The following is an 18,178-nucleotide window of genomic DNA, read 5'->3' as shown; positions in this document are numbered from 1 at the left end:
CGTCTGTGGACGTCCGGGAACCGGGGCCCCTCCTGCACACAGCTGGCCTTCCCGCCTTCCAGGGGCCAGCTTCTGTTTGTGCCTAATGGCTGGTAGCCTCTGGAGCGCAAAGTCCGGCCACCCCCGACGGTGGGCTCTGTGGTTGGTGCCCACCGTGGGGTCACCCCAGCACCCACTTATCTAATCAACCCCATCGCTCCGCCCTGTCCCGCCCTGTGGCTCCCACAGGCCAGCCGGGCCCGGCTTTGTTGGGAGCGGCCCTGTCTCAGGGATCATGCTGTTTGCTTTTGATAAAAGTCACAAAAAAGGAAAGAAAAAGGAGCTTCCCTCCCCCAGGCTGGCGGGGTTCCGGAAGTCTCTGTGGGTCAGCAGGTGAGGCCGGTGCACAGACCATGTGGGTCCTGAGAACACATCCTGCACAGACACAGAAACAGAGGCCAGAGGGGCGAGCGGCTCCCCAAGGTCACACGGGAGGCAGACCAGGCTGGCCGGGGGTCGACTGCGTGGGGCGGGGCAAGCCGGCCCCTCTGTCCACCACGACGCGCCACGTTCGGATCTGCTTGCTGGTCACGTGTTTGGCTCCCACGCAGGCCAACCCTGCGGAGTCCATTTAACAGGGGCAAGGGGACCTGCCCACGGTCACCAGCTCCAAAGTCAGACCCTCCTGGATGGAAAAGCCTGTAATCTGGGTGGCAGCTGAGGCCCCAGGACAAGAGACAGGTGACAGAAGGGGAGTGGAGGCTAAGCAGCTCCTCCCCCGCCCTGTGACCTCCACGCAGGGTCTGTGTCCCCTCTGCAGCCTCAGCGGCAGGCCCTGGGCCTGTGTGCTGCAGCTGTCTACGGGAGGCAGAGCCCTGGTTCCCAGGATTCACCAACCACGGCCCACGGCGGGCACCGAAGGCCACGTCTGGGAGAGGTTCTGAGTGAGCCTTGGGATGGGCCTGTGCCAAGGAGAGGCCAGGGGAGCCCACGTGGAGCCAAAGGCCTGTGGTTGGACTCTGTGGCCTTCTCTGTGGCCTCAGAAGCCTCTTGGGCAGTGAAAAGCGTGGTCCTGTGTGGATATCATGGCCTCCCTCACATGTGATCCTCCCAAGATCTGGCTGGGAACAAACGCAGGCCTGGTGAGAAATGGATGGGGGACAAGGCTGGGGGTCCAACAACTTCTTTCCTTTTCTTTCTTTTTTCTTTTGAGACAGAGTCTTGCTCTGTCACCCAGCCTGGAGTGCAGTGGTGCGATCTTGGCTCACTGCAGCCTCCGCCTCCCGGTTTCAAGCGATTCTCTCATCTCAGCCTCCTGAGTAGCTGGGAGTACAGGTGCATGCCACCACACCCGGCTAATTTTTGTATTTTTAGTAAAGAAGGGATTTTGCCATGTTGGCCAGGCTTGTCTTGAACTCCTGACCTCAAACGATCTGCCCACCTCAGCCTCCCAAAGTACTGGGCTTACAGGTGTGAACCACCGTGCCCGGCCCACCAGCAACTTCTTGACACATCCTCGACCCACTGGGCCCCTTACTGTGGCCCCCTTTTTAGGTTCCTGCTTACAGATAGGGCAACCAAGGCTCAGAGGAGGGAGTGGCTGCTGGAGGCCCCCGAGTGGAGCCCAGGATGGGCTGGGCAAGGGTGTCCTCCCAGGCAGGTGGTGGGGCTGGCCCATCTGCAGAGGGGCCTCACAAGGGTCCCTTGTGAGCGTCCAAACGCCTGGGTGCACGGGCAAGGTCAAGGTGCACTGTGGGCAGCTGGCTGTCTGCAGGGGGCCTTTCCCGCAGCCACGTGGGCCCCGCAGGGCTGCCACTTCTCCCCAAGGCCCACATCTGCCGGAGCTGGATGGCATCTCCCATGGGGGCTGGTGTTCCCAGGCCTGTAGAACCCACAAGACCCAGCCCACCCTTTGGACAGAGGCTGGGCATCGTCCTCTGAGCCGTACCCCATTCAGCCATCCTGCCAGGGCATGGAGAAGGCTGACACACCCAGGCAGCCCAGGTCTGGGACCAGGAGACCAGATCTATGCGGCACTAGTCAGTCAGTGTGTTCCCTGGATCACGCCACACCTGAATGCCAAGTCAAGAAACACAAAGGGGCCCAGGCTTGACTCCAGCCCTGGCTGGGTCACTGATGGCCATGGCACCTCTGGGCAGGCCTCAGTTCCCCACCTCTGAGCTCTGGAGGCTGGGACACGGTGCTGAGGGGACGAGGCCAAGAGCTCGGGGGATGATGGGGGCTGTTTCTCCTGTTCTTGTCTGTGAAAAGCAAGGCCCGAGAAGCTGGGGGCCACGTGGGAGGTTACACAGCCAGCAAGTGGCATGGGAGAGTCAAGCCCAGGTCCTTCTGATCGCAAACCCATGACTGCAGCCCAGGCCATACCCCCACCTGCAGTGAGTCCCACCCACTGGGCAGTAGGCCCTCCGTGAAGTCCATTCCCTGTCCACAGACAGGAGCCACCAAGCAGAGTGGGCAGAAGGCCACCTGGAAAGGTCAGCAGGACCACAGCCCTCACTCGTGGCAGCGGCCCTGGCTGTGGCACTCGGGACAGCCGAGATGGAAGGAACAGCGTGACATGGGCTAGTGAGAAGGGAGACGGAGCCGCCGGATGAGACACAGAGACAGAGCCGCAGGCGGATGAGACGCGGGCGATGGGATCAATGGATGCACCAAAGCTCAGAGGCGAAGCCACTCAGGGCTCTGCAGATTAGCCCAGCTCTTGGGGGCCTGATGAGGGTTCCCACCCTGCCTCTCCCTGGGTCCCCCCAGCGCCCCTCGGAGGGTCCAGGTCCTGGCAGCAGGGCTGAGTCTGGGAGAGGCAACAGAGGAGCCTGGGAGCTGCATGCCCAGGATGGGTAGAAAAATGGATCAGCTTTGCTGCTGAAAAACCAGATGTCACATACGTCTGGGCCCTCCGGCCATGCTGGGGAAATGGCTGTGCTCCTCAGAGCTGTGGCCCGTGCACACCCAGTGATGGCTACCGCCCTGTGGACGCACACTCAGTGCACAGCCTGCCCTGCGCGCCCGCTCTGGGGCAGCCTCTTGGCCAGCCCCCATTCAGTCGTTTCCGGATTATTCTGTGTTACTGTGTGCCCAGCAGTGGAGCCAAGCCCCAGCACAAGACCCAGGTCAATTTCACTGAGGGGAAACAGAGGAGGGGCCTGCTCAAGGCCTCCCAGCACCCCGCCCCGGGAGACCCCAGACCCACCACCTCCTGGGAAGCTTCCAGCTCCTCCACCCTGGTCCTCCTGCCCTGGTGCCCCCACCCCTGCCCTAGTCTCCCCACCCCTGCTGTGGTCTCCCCACCCCTGCCCTAGTCTCCCCGCCTCCTGCCCTGGTGCCCCCCACCCCTGCCCTAGTCTCCCCACCCCTGCCCTAGTCTCCCCATCCCCTGCCCTGGTGCCCCCCACCCCTGCCCTAGTCTCCCCACCCCTGCCCTAGTCTCCCCATCCCCTGCCCTGGTGCCCCCCACCCCTGCCCTAGTCTCCCCACCCCTGCCCTAGTCTCCCCACCTCCTGCCCTAGTCTCCCCACCTCCTGCCCTAGTCTCCCCACCTCCTGCCCTAGTCTCCCCATCCCCTGCTGTGGCCTCCCTGCCTCCTGCCCTGGTCTCCCCACCCCTGCCCTGGTGCCCCCCACCCCTGCCCTAGTCTCCCCACCCCCTGCTGTGGCCTCCCCGCCTCCTGCCCTGGTCTCCCCACCTCCTGCCCTAGTCTCCTCTGCTTTCTGCCTGGCACGGCCCCTGTTGGCCTCCTGGCCATGGTGCCTGGCCTCTGCTGGGCCACAAACCTCAGAGCACCCCGGAGGCCAGTGGAGAGCCCAGGGTGGGGTTGGCCCAGAGCCCCAGGCCTCCTGGACAAGGGTTTTCTTCTCACCCCAGGCCAGAGGTTAACAAAGGGCTTCGAACGCCAGAGCTTGCCTTCCTGAGATGTTTCCCTCGGACCCTGCACTCACGGGGGAGGGCTTCGGGGGGCTGGGGCTGTGAGGGGTGCCTTCCTTTGGGGTGAGGCACGTGGCCGGAAAGCCCCGTGGAGGCCCTGCCAGTAGCTGCACCTGCCGAGGCTCTCTCTCTGCTAGAGGTGGGCCTCGCACCCTGTGTGCCCACCCTCCGAGCGCCCGCCCACTCGGCATGGTGGTCTCCTTGCCAAGTCGTGCTCAGGGCCCACATCGCAGGAGGCCTGGCTGGGATCAGCAGACAGGCGGCATGGGCATCGTTCCTGGGAGCTGACGGCAGGGGGTGCTGGCTCCAGGGAATGGTAGGTGCCAGGCACGGTGCTGCCTCAGGGCCAGCCCACATGGCACGGTGCCAGGACCCCAGGAAGCCATCCGTGCGGAGGGTGATGCCAGCCCCTCCCACCTCCTCCCTGTCTCCCAGGTCCCCAGAGTGTTCACCACCTCCTGGGGGCACCCAGGGGCAGAGGTCTTGATTTCATTAACTCTGTCTTCCTGCTAGACGGTCAGCCCCTCAGGGCTGGCTTTTGACGGCTGTGTCCCGAAGGCACTGGAACACCGGGGACCTGAGTGCCTGTGTTTGGAGGAGGACGGCACCACCTCCTGGGAGAAGACCCAGCCAGCGCACCTTGGGGAGGGACCGACCTCCTCGCCGAGGCCCTGGCCGGCTCTGGGCTACAAACGGGCAGTAAGGAGCGGCAGGCACAAGGGCCATGGCTTGGCTTGGCCTGGCCCAGCCTGGGCCTGGCGTCCACTGTGGAGCAGCTGCGTCAGCCATCGGGTGAGGGAGCAGCAGGAAGGGCCGGCCACAGGTGCCGCAGCCCCCGGCTCTGCCCCGCCCACCCGCCAGCTGGTGCCTGTGAACTTCTCTTCCTATCGCCTGGAACATCGCTGCGATTATTGATTTTTTGACACAGAACAACAGCCCATCTTTATCGGGCTGAACCCTGGCCCCAGCTAATGGCAGAGCTGGGACCGCCTGGGAATAGCAAGGAAGGCAGGGTGGGGCCAAACTCCCCTGCAGGTACCTGGGGGCCCTCGTACCTGCAAGCCCAGTGGCCTGTCCTGGGGAGGGGTGTCTCTAAGGGAAGGGGCAAGGACCTGACCCTACGGGGGCAGTGGGGCAGTGCTCAGGCCCAGAACTGCCCTTTCAGAGGCCTCGAGGGCAGCTCGGAGCCAGGTCTTGCCTGTCTGAACCGCTTCCATGGTGCTCTCTTGGGGGCTGTGTTCTCAGACGCCACCACCTTGGCCCCCTCTGGGGCAGCTGGACTGGCAGGCAGAGCCCCATGGTGCACAGGGGGGCCCGTGTCCCTCCATGTGTCCCCGAGGGGTCTGTGCACGGGGCCCAGCGAGGGACTCTTTCTCCCCGCACCCTGGGGGGCATCTCTGCCACTCTGCAGCGCCTCCCCAGGGCTGAGGAGTCTGAGGGCCACGGCCTCGTGTTACCTCCAAGCTGGGAGACTGGCAGCCTCTCCGGGCTTCTGGAAGGCTAAACACCCTGGGTCCTGGGCCTTGGTCTTCCTGCCTGGGAAGTGGGGAGAGGGAGCCGATTTACCCCCAGGCCCTAGTAGTCTGGTCTTCGGGGACCCTGAGGCCTGAGAACTGGGGTGGGGGTCCCTGGCTCTCCCCAGCCCTGCCTCATCCTATCAGTGGCTGGAAACAGGATGTTAGATAAGCTGTTTACACAGGACGTATTTTCTTTACCTTATCTGTGTCCTATCGGCCTGGGCGCCCCGGCCTCTGCCCTGTTTTTCCAGGGTCTAGATGCCCCTGAAGGCCCTTTCTTCCCACCAGGCCCCTGCTCAGCCTGTTCATTTGCCCTCTGGGGGCTCCGTCTGTGCTCCATAAATGGGAGAGGGTGAGTGAGGGCCCAGGGTGCTGCCCCAGCCTTGGGTGAGACCATCCTACCCAGCCTGGCAGGCACCCACCCCCACCGGGGGCAGCTGTGGACACCCAGGCAGGTGCTGATGAGGACGCTGGTGCCCACCGAGAGCACCAGGACACTGCCACCCCCCGAGAATGGAAAAGTCCCTTCCAGAAAAGGCTGCTGCCCTGAGCCCTCACTGACCCTTCGGTCTTGTCACCTCCACAGAGGAGGTGCTAACCAGGGGAAGACTGAGGCCTCAGGAGCCCAAGGTCTGCCTAGCACCCTGAGGCTCTAACTGGGATATGGAGCCTGTGCCCCGGGGTGAGCCCAGCCCCATGTGAGTCCCAGAGGCAGAAGGTGCTTCTGTGAACTGTGAATGTGTCTCCTCTTCTAAAAGCTATGTGTGGTTTTATGGGCAGCCACAGAGAGAGCTGTCATGGCCCCAATCACCCCAACACAGATGAGAAGACCGAGGTCAGAGAGGACCTGGCCCCACAGAGAGGACCTGGCCCCACAGAGCGGACCTGGCCCCACAGAGAGGCAGCTGGCCCCACAGAGAGGCAGCTGGCCCCACAGAGAGGACCTGGCCCCACAGAGCGGACCTGGCCCCACAGAGAGGCAGCTGGCCCCACAGAGAGGCAGCTGGCCCCACAGAGAGGACCTGGCCCCACAGAGAGGCAGCTGGCCCCACAGAGAGGCAGCTGGCCCCACAGAGCGGACCTGGCCCCACAGAGAGGCAGCTGGCCCCACAGAGAGGACCTGGCCCCACAGAGCGGACCTGGCCCCACAGAGAGGCAGCTGGCCCCACAGAGAGGACCTGGCCCCACAGAGAGGCAGCTGGCCCCACAGAGAGGACCTGGCCCCACAGAGAGGCAGCTGGCCCCACAGAGAGGCAGCTGGCCCCACAGAGAGGACCTGGCCCCACAGAGCGGACCTGGCCCCACAGAGAGGCAGCTGGCCCCACAGAGAGGACCTGGCCCCACAGAGCGGACCTGGCCCCACAGAGAGGCAGCTGGCCCCACAGAGCGGACCTGGCCCCACAGAGCGGACCTGGCCCCACAGAGAGGCAGCTGGCTGTGAGTCAGATACAGGCCAGGCAGGGGCTCGGGAGGGTGGGGAAGACCAGGAAGCAGGAGGAGCTCTGGAGGCAGAACAGGCCAGCTCCTCCTCAGACACAGATCCCTCCACTCAAGAACCGGGGGTCCCCCAGACACAGCTCCCTCCCCTGTGCCTCTGCTCAGGAACCACGGAAGTCTCCACTGGCCCCTGAATCAAGCACTGTGTTACAATGGGGGTTCCTGTCCCAGGGGCGCGTGCTCATCCACCCACCCTGCCCTGCTGAGGAGCACCACCCCCACCCGCAGAAGAGACGGCGCACAGCCTTCCAGTCCCGCTACCCGCAGAAGAGACGGCGCACAGCCTTCCAGTCCCGCTACCCGCAGAAGAGACGGCGCACAGCCTTCCAGTCCCGCTACCCGCAGAAGAGACGGCGCACAGCCTTCCAGTCCCGCTACCCGCAGAAGAGACGGCGCACAGCCTTCCAGTCCCGCTACCCGCAGAAGAGACGGCGCACAGCCTTCCAGTCCCGCTACCCGCAGAAGAGACGGCGCACAGCCTTCCAGTCCCGCTACCCGCAGAAGAGACGGCGCACAGCCTTCCAGTCCCGCTACCTGCAGAAGAGACGGCGCACAGCCTTCCAGTCCCGCGGGGTTGGGGGAACAACAGCTAAAGGTGGGTGGGGGTGGTGACCACTCTGAGGGCAGCCCCGGATCTGCCGTTCGGCCACTGTGTGTGCAGAGCAACCCACAAACGGGCACCCACGTGGCCTCCGCTGCCCTTAGAACCATCTTCCTTCTCTGGAGGAAACGTGGCAGGACAGCAAAAATTTTAAAAAAATAAATGACTTGCCGTCTTCGACATGCTGCCCTGAGCCCGTCCATGCTGGGATGATTTTTCTGGGATAAATTCCCAGGAGCCAACTGCTGAGTCAAGGGAGGCAGCAGCTGGTGGTGCTGGGGCAGCCAGGACCGGGTGGCTCTGACCTGCGAGGTGGGGACCCTCAGCTGGGACGGGGTCGCCAAGGCCACTGCCTCCAGCAGCACCGGCTGGGGAGGGACAATGGGGCTCTGGGAGGCTGGGGGCAAGCCCGAGACCCACAGTAACTCCAGGGTGGATCCAAACGGACACCTGGGGCCAAAGCCCCTGTTCATGGCCCCAGGCCACCCACAGGGCACAGGGACTAGGTTGGGGGACATGGAGGGGCACGCACAGAAGCATCACGCCTGTGGGGCAGAGGCGGGTCCTGAGTGTCTGGTGCCCGGGCCCTGGGCAGGGTGGGAGAGGGCGGGGGGCTGGGGTGGGAGGCACCCTCACGAGACACAATAAACCCCGAGATAGCATCTTGCCGCATCTCAGGCCCTGCTCGGCCCTTTCGGGCAGGATATGACCAGCCCTCGAGCCGATGGCGGCCCCTTTGTCCCATCTCCGGGGACCGATCTTATCGGCTGCGTCCACGGCCGCTGTAATGGAAAAGCACGGTGAGGAAATAAAAAGTTACATGCAGAGACGGAGGAGAGATAAATAAATAAATAAATAAATAAATAGGGGGCGGGTGCAGCCGCCTGAGGGGTGGAGGAGCTGCTGGGAGGGTTAAACCATGGGTGGGGGCGCTTGCAGGGCTGGGGTCAGGAGGTCAGGGCTCACCGGCCTAGTCCCCACCTCGGACGAGCCATGTGAACTCACTGCGTCTCAGTTCGCTCTTTGGCCCAGGAGCCCTCCCAGGCTGGGGTTGACCCCATGGCAAACAGCAGTGCCAGGAGGGCCCCGCACCCACGCCCACCACCTCCATCATCCACGCCCGCCATCTCCATCATCACCAGCACTGGCAGGAGGGCCTCGCACCCACACCTGCCATCTCCATCATCCACGCCCGCCACCTCCATCATCACCAGCACCCACGCCCGCCATCTCCATCATCACCAGCACCCACGCCCGCCATCTCCATCATCCACGCCCGCCACCTCCATCATCACCAGCACCCACGCCTGCCACCTCCATCATCACCAGCACCCACGCCCGCCATCTCCATCATCACCAGCACCCACGCCCGCCATCTCCATCATCACCAGCACCCACGCCCGCCATCTCCATCATCACCAGCACCGGCGGGAGGGCCCTGCACCCACGCCCGCCATCTCCATCATCACCAGCACCGGCGGGAGGGCCCTGCACCCACGCCCGCTATCTCCATCACCAGCAGTGGTGTCTCAGTTTCCCTCCTGGGCAGGAGGAGGTGGAGAAGTCAGGCCAGTGTGGGGAGGGGCCGGCCTTAGAGACCCTGACATGTCCCCCAGCTGAGGCTGTACCCCACAGGGAGGGCCTGCTGTACCTGTTGGTGACGTGAGGACACCAAGGTCTAGGGACCCAGCACTGTGCCCAGGACCCAGCTTAGCCCAGGGTGGCCAAGATCTGAGCTGACCATGCAGACATGCTGGGAAAGAGAAACTGTGGGCCCTGCCCTGCCCCAGCAGCTCCAGGCAGCCTGAACTGTCCTGTCCCCGTCTCACAGATGAGGGACCCTGAGCCCAGAACAGGGTGCAACAGGCCCCAGGTCTGTGGTGAGACAGGTGACACCTGGAAGCTGGGTCTGCCGTTGTACCAGCGGGAGGGCTGGTGCCAGTAACAGCAACAGTCCTCGCGAGGTGACAGCACGACCCAGAGTGACAGTGACAGCACCAGCAAGGTGACAGCGGCCAGGCCAGCAGCAGCTCTCTCTAACAGCACTGTTCCTGTGCTAGTGATGGTCACGGTGCCCACACTGGTGGCAACATGGGGCGTAGTGGTGGGAACGAGGGCAGCTGGGGCAGCAGCTGCCAGCGACACGCTTGTGGCCTGCCCAGCGCCTGCCCACTGTCCCAAGGGTCCTCCCAAGAGCGCCTTGTGGCCATCTTCCTGAGGAGGCCACCAGCTCAGGCGGGGAGCTGACTGTGTCCCCGGCCATGCGGCAGGCCCAGGAGGGGCAGGGAGGGAAGCTTCTGGGCAGCAGCCGGGGCTCCAGGGGCTCGCCCAGGTGATACTGGTGGGCCTGCCCCCGAGATGTCTGGGAGGGGCCGGTAGGGCAACAGCGGGGGCCCGGGTGGGGGCTGGTGGTGGGGGATGGCCGGGGCAGGAAGCCGGGTGGGAGGGCGGAGGAGGAAGCCAGCTTGATTAGCGCCTGCGGCTGAGATAGGCTGCCCTGGCCACAGATAGCCGCTCCCGGAAGGTGGTGAGGCCAGTGGGCAGCACGGCAGGCAGCCAGGCCCGGCCCCTGCCCCCCAACCATGGGGACGGCTAGAGACCCAGGGCTCCAGCTGCACTCCTCATGGGGCATCCACTGTCCCTCACCCTCTGCTGCCATGGGGCCGAGGAGGGGCCCGGGGAGCCCACAGGACCCTGGGGGCTGGGCCTGGAGAGACTGGATGGGTGGGCCTGGGCCCTTCCCTGGGAGGCAGGCCTGGGGACTCTGTGCCCACTCGGACCCTCCCCAGCATGGGGGTGCGGTGGCTACCTGACCTCTCCTGGCCTCAGTTTCCCATCTGTGAAGGGGACACAGTGCCCACTTCAGCCAAGCACTTTCCTGGATCTCCCTCCGTCTGCCCCTGAGCTGTCCTCCACCCAGCCAGCGGGATTCAGGGGCCACCCAGGTGGGGTCCCCCCACACTGTGCACAGACCTGCCCCGTGCCCAGCCTGCTAGGCACCAGGCTCCGCCCTGTCCACGTGCCCAGTCCTGCCTGCCCCTTGGCTCCTTTGCTGCTCCCAAAGTCAGCTGGGCCGGCCCCACCCCAGGCCTCTGCACCGGGCTTCCTCTGCACCAGCCCGCATCTCCAGCGTCACCCCCACGACTGCTCTCTCCTCCTCGGCGGCTGCTCTGGAGGCCGCATCAGGGTCTGTTTTGCTCACGCTGCATCCCCCTGTCTATGGCAGGGCTGGCACACAGTTGGTGCTCAATAAATGGAAGTACAAGAGAGTGAGTGAATGCCGGCTCTGCCTGCAGTTTCGGGACCTCGAGGCCCAGGTGACTTTCCTGGGGTGGAGGCTGAAGTCAGGGCCAGGCTCAGGAGGCAGCTTCTGTATGGCCAGGGCTGGGGTGGGTGTGGGAGGTCAGCCAGGCCCCGGGGTGCTGGCAGCCTGGCCATGGGGAAGCCACAAGGGCCATGGGGGAGCTGGGGATGAAGGAAGAGGAGCCGGTCTCAGGGGCTGCAGATGGCTCTGGCCCCAACCTCAACCCTGACCAGGGGCTCTGCCCACAGGGCCTTGCATGGAGAGGCAGGCCTGGGGTCTGGTGGTGCAGGCAGGGCCCGGGTGCGGCCCCCACCCAGGCCTGGGGCCAGTGCTTGGGAGAGGGGAGGGAAGGGTGTCATGGGAAGGCTCAGGGCCAGGGGCAGCCAAGGTGTCCGTGCCAACCACCCAGGGTCACGCCGGCCAGAGCCTGCGACCTCTGAACTCAGTTTCCAAGATAACTACCCTCTGCCACCGCAGGCCGGACGTGCTGGGGCCTCAGGCTCTGAGTTCGCTGCTGCCTCACCTCTGCGCTCACTCCAGATGGGCGGGGTGCCCCCGGCTCAGGGACTGCGCCCTCAGCCTGGGACACCGTTTCCAGACGCCCCTCACTCGTTTGGGACTCAAACATTGGCTCAGCGAGGCCAGCTCTGCCTGCCCCTCGGATACGTGGCGTTCCTACCTCGTCATGACTTGGGGTGTCTCCCTCACCAGAGAGCAGATCCTGGAGGGCCTGGGCTGTGCTGGCCTGAGCATGTCCCTCATACACACGCTGGTTGAATGAACACACCACCTCCTTCTCTTGACCGCTCCCGGGCGGGACACCCATGTTCTTTCTGGTTCCAGGGCCCATGTCCCTCCACCACACACGTCCAGGGCAGGCCCATCCCTGTCTATTCCTAGCACCTGATACACGCCTGGCCCCAATGTGCTCAGCAAACCTCCAGGGAAGGGTGTGGCTGCGAGACACACAGCCCCTCCTCGGGTTCTGGCTCCAGCTCCCCATGGCCCCCTCTGCCCCGCTGTGAAGTGGGGTGGGGTCTGGGGCTCCCTCTGGGGACCCCTCAGGTGGGCTCCTGTTCCCTAGGACAGCCAGAGGTGGTAGCTCCTGACCCAGCACTGGGTCTGGTCTATGGAGGTGACCCCAGGCTGACCCCTGCCATCCGCCAGGGTCCCCTCCCCCCCGTTAATCTAAGACTAATAGTGCTATCGGGGGCAGCGCCGGGCTGCTGATAAGGCAGAATAGCTGGAATGATTTCCCACCCACGCACGCCGGGTGGGGAGGGAGCGCCGCCGCCTATCGGCCCATCTCCCCGCTGTCCATCAGGCCGGGCCCCCGCCTCAGCCTCCTCCCGATAGCAGGCCTTGAGGTTTGCGTAGACGCTCTGCCGGCGAGATTAGTCAGATGGAGCTCGGCCCAGATAACCAGCCCGACGCCCTCACACACTTGGGTGAGGATTCCCAGCCTCAGGCAGGCCCCGTCAGGACCCTTGGGTGGGGGGCCTTTGTGGGCCTCAGGCAGGAAATAGCGGACAGAGCCCTCCTCCGGACTCACAGCAGCCGCCTGCTCCCAGCGCCGGGACGCTGCACCAGATCACTCACGGCACAGCATCTGGACGAACGGCCCCCCCAAAACCCTTCAGGATACCCATTTTACAGCCAAGAAAACCGAGACGGCTCCTTGCAGTCCCTGGCACTGAGCCCCGCCCTGACCCCTCTGAACCCCATCCACACCTGGGCCGGAATGCTCCAGCCACGACTGACCACTTGAACCTCAGGCCCTGAGCTAGCTGCCTGTGTACACCCAACCCCATGCTACCGTGTCTGTCACGGCTCAGCGTGGGGCTGGGGCCGGGGCCGTCCACCTGCTGCCCCTCCCATCTCTCACACCCAGCCTGACACTTGAGTGTCCCTTCTGCTGGCCAGCAGTGCCCTGGAGACATGGCCAGCCTTCCCATCTCTGCCACCAGGGCCCAGGACAGAGCGGGGATGGAAAAGTCATGACTTGTGTGATCAGCTGGAATTCACCTTGTCCATAGTGGTTCCAGGAAAGAGCTCCAGGCCCTGAGGCACTTACAGGTGAAGCGAGCCAGGAGCAGGTGTTTGCGGATCCTGGGCAAGCAAGAGCAGGCCTGCCAGCCCCCCGCCCACAGGCAGCACTGCTCAAGTCCCAGCCCCATGTCCACTCAGGGTTGGACCACTGTGGCCAAGCCACCTCACCTCGCTGAGCCTCTGTTTCCTTAACTGTAGCGTGGGACCCAACTCAGACCTCCCCTGCAGGACCCTATGTGCCAGGACTCGAGAGCTCCCCTCACAGGAAATGCCCAGTGAGAGGCGATCTCCTCAAGTCCGGTGTACATGACCCGTGCTGATGTGCTCTTATGCCCAGCAGTATGTGGGTGAGCGTCCCCGTCCCCACCCCAAGCCCCCTCTCTGTTGCTTTCTCTCCCCTGTGGCTGACCCTGGGCCAGGGCAGGTGGGGACTTTTGTTCCACAGCCTGAAGCCCCCAGGATGGAGAAGTGAGGCCTCCTTGGTGCTGCAGGCGGCCCTGGGCAAGAAGCTTTCCTCCCAGCCCAGTTCCCCTCAGTTCCGCCCAGCCTCACAGAGGGAGGTGGGGGAGGCCTGTTCCAGGGGGAGGGGACTCCACACTCCCAGGTCCAGCCCCCATGCTCTTCAGCTTCTTCCTGCACCTGTTTCCTTGTGGCCCAGGCTGCACGATTACTCTCAGGGCAGACGACCACACAGGGCCCGTGAAATGGGCCAGCACAGGACCCAGGGAGTCGAATGGGACCCCAGCTCCACCCCTCCAAGTCCTAGTGGGACGGCATGTCTGAGCGACTCCATTTTCCAAGGCAGGAGTGGGATGCCCAGGAGTTCCAGGACTCGGCCCCACATCCCACAATGGGACAGGCCTGCAGGACGCGCCACGGCCGAGCTGCTCCCGAGCACGTGCAGGGATTATAGATTATGGCTTAGCCATTTGCATAGCGAAATCTTAAGCAGCTGCCCCTCAGGCAAACAAGGTCATTTCAAAGATAAAATAGGAGCTCTCCGCCTCCTGCCGCCCATCCTTCCCTTCACATCCGGACTGGTGGCTCCAGGGAGGAAGACGGAGTCCAGGCCCTGGCGGCCCCAGCTCTGCCTCCAGCCGAGGTCCCTTCTCTGTGGCCACTCCTGGGATCATGCTCAGACCCTGGCCCTTCTCTCCTCCTGCCGGCGCCTCCTGTTGCCTCACTGGAGTCCAAGGCCACAGGCCCAGTGACCAGGCCGCACTCCTGCGCGTCCACGTCCGCCTCGCACCCCACTCAGGCCCTGCGGCATCCTACCCATGCAGGGCTGTGCCCTCTCCCACTCCCTCTGCTCCCTACTGCAGGGCCCCAACTCACCCTGGAGGCCTGCGGACACCCCTCCTGGAATCAGCTCCTTTCCCCACTTCCCCCTTGCTTCCGGGTTTGGTTTGGGTGGTGATGGCAGGGTTTGGTGAGGTGTGACTGGTCCCTGTGACGGGAGGCTCTGCCCGTGGCAGCCTGTCACCCTGGCGGGTGTCCTGCTTTGGACATCGAGGCAACGACCTCACTGGTGGGTCCCGGCTCCCGCCTGGAAGCCTCCCTGGTGCTGGGCGGGTAACGGGGTTTGGGGGGTGAGCTTTTCCTGCCATGAGGCCATGATGACCGCCACTGACAGGGGAGCACAAGGTGGCTGCTCCAGGCCCCTGCTTGGTCACCTCTCTTGGCCGCGAAAAGGGGAGTTCCAGGCTGCAGATGGTGGCTTCTCCCGGCAAAACCTACCTGCACCCCCTAATCCGAGAGAGCCTAGGCCGCCCTGGGGTGGCCGACAAGCTCAAGGCCCACAGCTGAGGTCTGGGAAGCGGCTCCAGCCACACTGCACTACACACTCCTCAGTCCCCCTCCTCATGGAGGCTTCCTGCTGTGGCTGTGGCTCTCCTTACATCCATTTTGTAGATTGGGAAACTGGGACCTGGAGAGGTCAGGCGGCCTGCCTGCTGTCACTCAGCGAGGCTGGGCTGTAGAGTCTGTGCTCCCGTCTCAGAACAGCTCCAGGCGCCCCCATTTGAAGTCGTGGCGCTCCAGAGCAAAGCCGCTTGCAGCATACAGAGCTCGGAACTTTTGAACAAAAACCAGCACCCACTGAGTGCCTCCCTGATCTCTTTTTAGGGCTCTGGGAGCACCAGGTATCAGGTAGGGCCAGGAGGGGGCTGAGGTGGGGGCAGTAACAGGGCCAGGAGATCATAGGAAGTCAAGACAATGGCCACGTGCACACCGGGACAGCTCTCCCCACCCGGGGACAGTTCTCCGTACCCCAGGACGGCTCCCCACACGCCAGGACAGCTCCCCGCACCCCGACACAGCTCTCTATACCCCGGGACAGCTCCCCACAGCTTGGGACAGCTCTCCGGTGCTTACAAAGTCATTGTGTGCCCAGGACCTCACTTACGTTTGCAGTAGGTGTTGGGGACTTCTTGGGTGTCCCCTGGGAGGAGGGGAGGGGCTGGGAGGCCTCCCCTCTGCCTAGTGTTACATGGTGCCTCCAGGGAGTCCCTGACCACCAGGGATAGGGCAGCCTGGCTGGACCCATGGTGGAGCTGTTGGGGGAGGCGCCAAGGCCGGGTCTCTCCACCAGGCTAACCCTGTCTACCTTCTGGATGTCCCTGGGAAATGGGTCTAACCGGGGTTGGGGTTGGGGGGTTTCCCAGGACACCTGTGAGCCCGGGTCCAGCCAGCAGATGAGGGCCCTGGGCTCCAGGCTCTGCAGCGTGACCGGGTTCCACCCACATGCAGGACAGATGGGAAACAGGTTCAGGGCCCAGTCACTTCCCCAAAGCCACAGGGTGCAGAGTGCACCTTGGTCCAAGTTGGCGCTCCCTCCACCCCAGATAGGAAAGGAGGATGGCGCCTCCCAGGCCGCCTCGAGAACAGGGCCCCAGGCCAGGTTCAGAGGGGCTGGGGCAGGTTCAGAGGGGCTGGGGCCTGCACTGTTTCCCACACTTGGGGATGGGTGGGGTGGGGAGCAGCTGTGGGCCAGAGACCATGAAACAGAAATTGGGAGAGACAGGGGCAGAGACAGGGGCGAGGGAGAGAGGCATGGAGAGAGAGAGAGAGAGAGAGAGAGAGAGGCAGGGATGGAGGAAGAGAGAAGGAGAACGGCAAAGAGAGAGGGAGAGAGGAAGGGAGAGAGGGAGAAGGCGGGGAGGGAGAGGGGAGAGAGAGGCGCTCACACAAGACAGAGCATCAGAGAGAGGGTCTGGAGACAGAAGGGAGAGACACTCAGGCCCAGCAGGGCAAATGTGGCCAATCCCCTATTGCATCCCAACCACTGGACTGGTCACCTGGCCAGGCACTGCCCTTGGGGCCACTGACCCTGCTGGCCATCGACGCACGGGCCGCCCTGAGAGATAAGAGCCCACAGAACCTCCTTGGCTTCCCCGTGGGTGATAGCTCAGCCTGTGTGGGCCTGATAGGCCGTGGCCACTGCAGCGGTTGGCCAGCAGCCGCGTATCAGCCCATCACCGCCCACTGCACAGAAATTCATATCTGCGGGAGCCGATAGGGCACCGCCCGGTCCAGAGGATGCACACAGCACAGGAAGCTCGGGGGTGCGCCCCAGCCCCAAACCACGGCCGGCCTCAGGGGCCCAGCCCTTCCCGGCGCCAGGCTCCATCCCCCAGGGCCTCCTTCGTCTGGAGAACAGGAGGATGATCTAACCCCTCTCAACACTGCAGGGGTGGACAGGGACCCGTGGGGTGACGATCAAACCACTGTCTATGAACTCCAGGCCCAAACCCAGCTCCACCACCTCCCAGCCGCATGATGGTGGACGTGTGCTGCATCCCCGGGCTGGGCCTCCTCCTCCAGAGACTGGGGTCACCATCTCGGCCCCTCTTAGGGCTGGCGTGAGGACCGCCCAGCACCCCCTGTCTGCCCAGTGGCCAACTGGGTCCCACAGGTACACAATGGTCCCTGCCACTGTGTGGGTGGTCTCCACTGATAGAGTGTGGGAGCTCTGAGGGCCTGAGGGGGGCCTATGTGCACCTTCCCCGCTACCCTGTTCTACAGCTGGGGACACTGAGGCAGTCAGGGCGGCCCCTCCCAACCCCACAGCGCTGCCCTGCACGTGAAAAGGCCTGTCAGGCTGACCCCGCAGTGAGGGCCTGAGGCACCAGCACCTGACCAAGACCCCCAAAGACACCAGCGTCTGACTGACCCCCGACAGGTGTGTCCTGGGCCTCCCCCCACCTGCTGTCCCTGAGGAGAAGGCACGCAGCCAGCACATTTCTGCCACGGCGCCTGGGCCCCCCACCATCTTTGGGTCCCAGGTGGGTAAGCCACATCGTCTGCTGTGCTGGATGCCCGGTCCCCCCTTCCTGGGGAACAGCAGGAGGAGCCCATGAGGACCGGTGGCCACGAGGCCCCAGCATTGCCTTGGGTAGCCCAACAGCCCGTGCAGGTGTGACTCGGCTTCCCCTTGGGGCCGGGTCATCCTCCTGGCTGTGGCTGCCCAGGCCCACCCCTCTCTCTGTGGTCCCGGCTGTCCCGTTGCGGGAAGGGGCTGTATTGAACGAGAGGCCTCTCCACGCACGTGCCGCTGCTTACTTGCACCAGCGGGCCCGTGGACCCATCTCTCACTCTCCCTTGCTGCTGGGACCTCGCTGACCCCTTTCTATCTTGGCCCCCGGGAAGGAATGGGGTCCCTCTGCCTCAGCGAAGCCTTCCCTGCTCCCCAGGACGGCGAGCGCCTCACCACACGTCTTCTCTCCACAGATGGGGGCCCTGCTGGTGTCATTACAGCCGCTTGCGTGCTCTGCGACGGCCATCTGCTCCCGGCTGTATGCCTGGCACACAGCAGGCACTCAATAAATGTTTGCTGCATCTGCACATGCGTCTGGCTCGAGCACCTGCCCCTCCTCACGCTGTCCCTCCTCCACGGGGACCTTGCGACCCCCACTCCGCCTCTGCTGGGCCTCCTCCCTCCCTCACCCACCAGCTCTCATGACGGCCTCGGTCGGGCAACCCTGGGAAGCCACCCCAGACGCTACTCTGGTTCCTCAGGCCGCGGGATTTATTAGGAACAACAGAAACAATCTGACTACCAGTGTTCCCTGCATTCATAAATGAATGGAATTCACAGTCCCCGAAAGGGCCACAGGGAGAACACGTTTGTGGGACTTCTGGGGTCAGAACTCTAGCTACAAATCACGGAGCAGAGTCACCAAATCACCCTCTAGGACACACCCTGTGGCCCAGGCCCCGCGGGGCAGTGTGGCTCGGACTCCGTCCCCCACAGCCTGCAGCCACTCTGGAGTGGGGTGGGGTCCTCTCCTG

At 64.2% G+C, this 18,178-nt stretch overlaps 2 protein-coding genes and 1 long non-coding RNA gene across 3 annotated transcripts in view; 1 reads left to right on the top strand and 2 right to left on the bottom strand.

Moving 5' to 3' along the window:
- The window catches only part of ZFPM1 (zinc finger protein, FOG family member 1), a 76,296-nt gene that overhangs the window by 23,788 nt on the left and 34,330 nt on the right, over nucleotides 1-18,178 (bottom strand). The window lies entirely within an intron of this gene.
- LOC144338193 (uncharacterized) lies at nucleotides 1,170-10,055 on the bottom strand. The gene is made up of 2 exons (XR_013412079.1): nucleotides 8,518-10,055; nucleotides 1,170-3,332 (listed from the first exon to the last, which is right to left on the bottom strand). It is a non-coding gene; the product is annotated as an uncharacterized LOC144338193 (long non-coding RNA).
- Nucleotides 3,467-7,706, top strand: LOC144338175 (uncharacterized). Its single transcript, XM_077986736.1, has 3 exons — nucleotides 3,467-4,237; nucleotides 4,435-5,790; nucleotides 6,746-7,706. Exons 2-3 carry the CDS (start codon nucleotides 5,597-5,599, stop codon nucleotides 7,545-7,547), a joined length of 996 nt encoding a protein of 331 aa, XP_077842862.1. The 5' UTR covers nucleotides 3,467-4,237; nucleotides 4,435-5,596; the 3' UTR covers nucleotides 7,548-7,706.

The sequence above is a fragment of the Macaca mulatta genome, chromosome 20 (genome assembly GCF_049350105.2).
Source record: "Macaca mulatta isolate MMU2019108-1 chromosome 20, T2T-MMU8v2.0, whole genome shotgun sequence".
NCBI lineage: Eukaryota > Metazoa > Chordata > Mammalia > Primates > Cercopithecidae > Macaca > Macaca mulatta.
This window is presented reverse-complemented; position numbering and strand designations above follow the sequence as displayed.

Bases quoted from the DNA above. Each gene is read 5' to 3' on its own strand.
- LOC144338175 (XM_077986736.1), top strand. From the start codon at position 5,597: ATGTTAGATAAGCTGTTTACACAGGACGTATTTTCTTTACCTTATCTG. The intron at 5,791-6,745 runs GTGAGTGAGGGC...CTGGCCCCACAG, and splicing joins TGCTCCATAAATGGGAGAGG to AGAGGCAGCTGGCCCCACAG.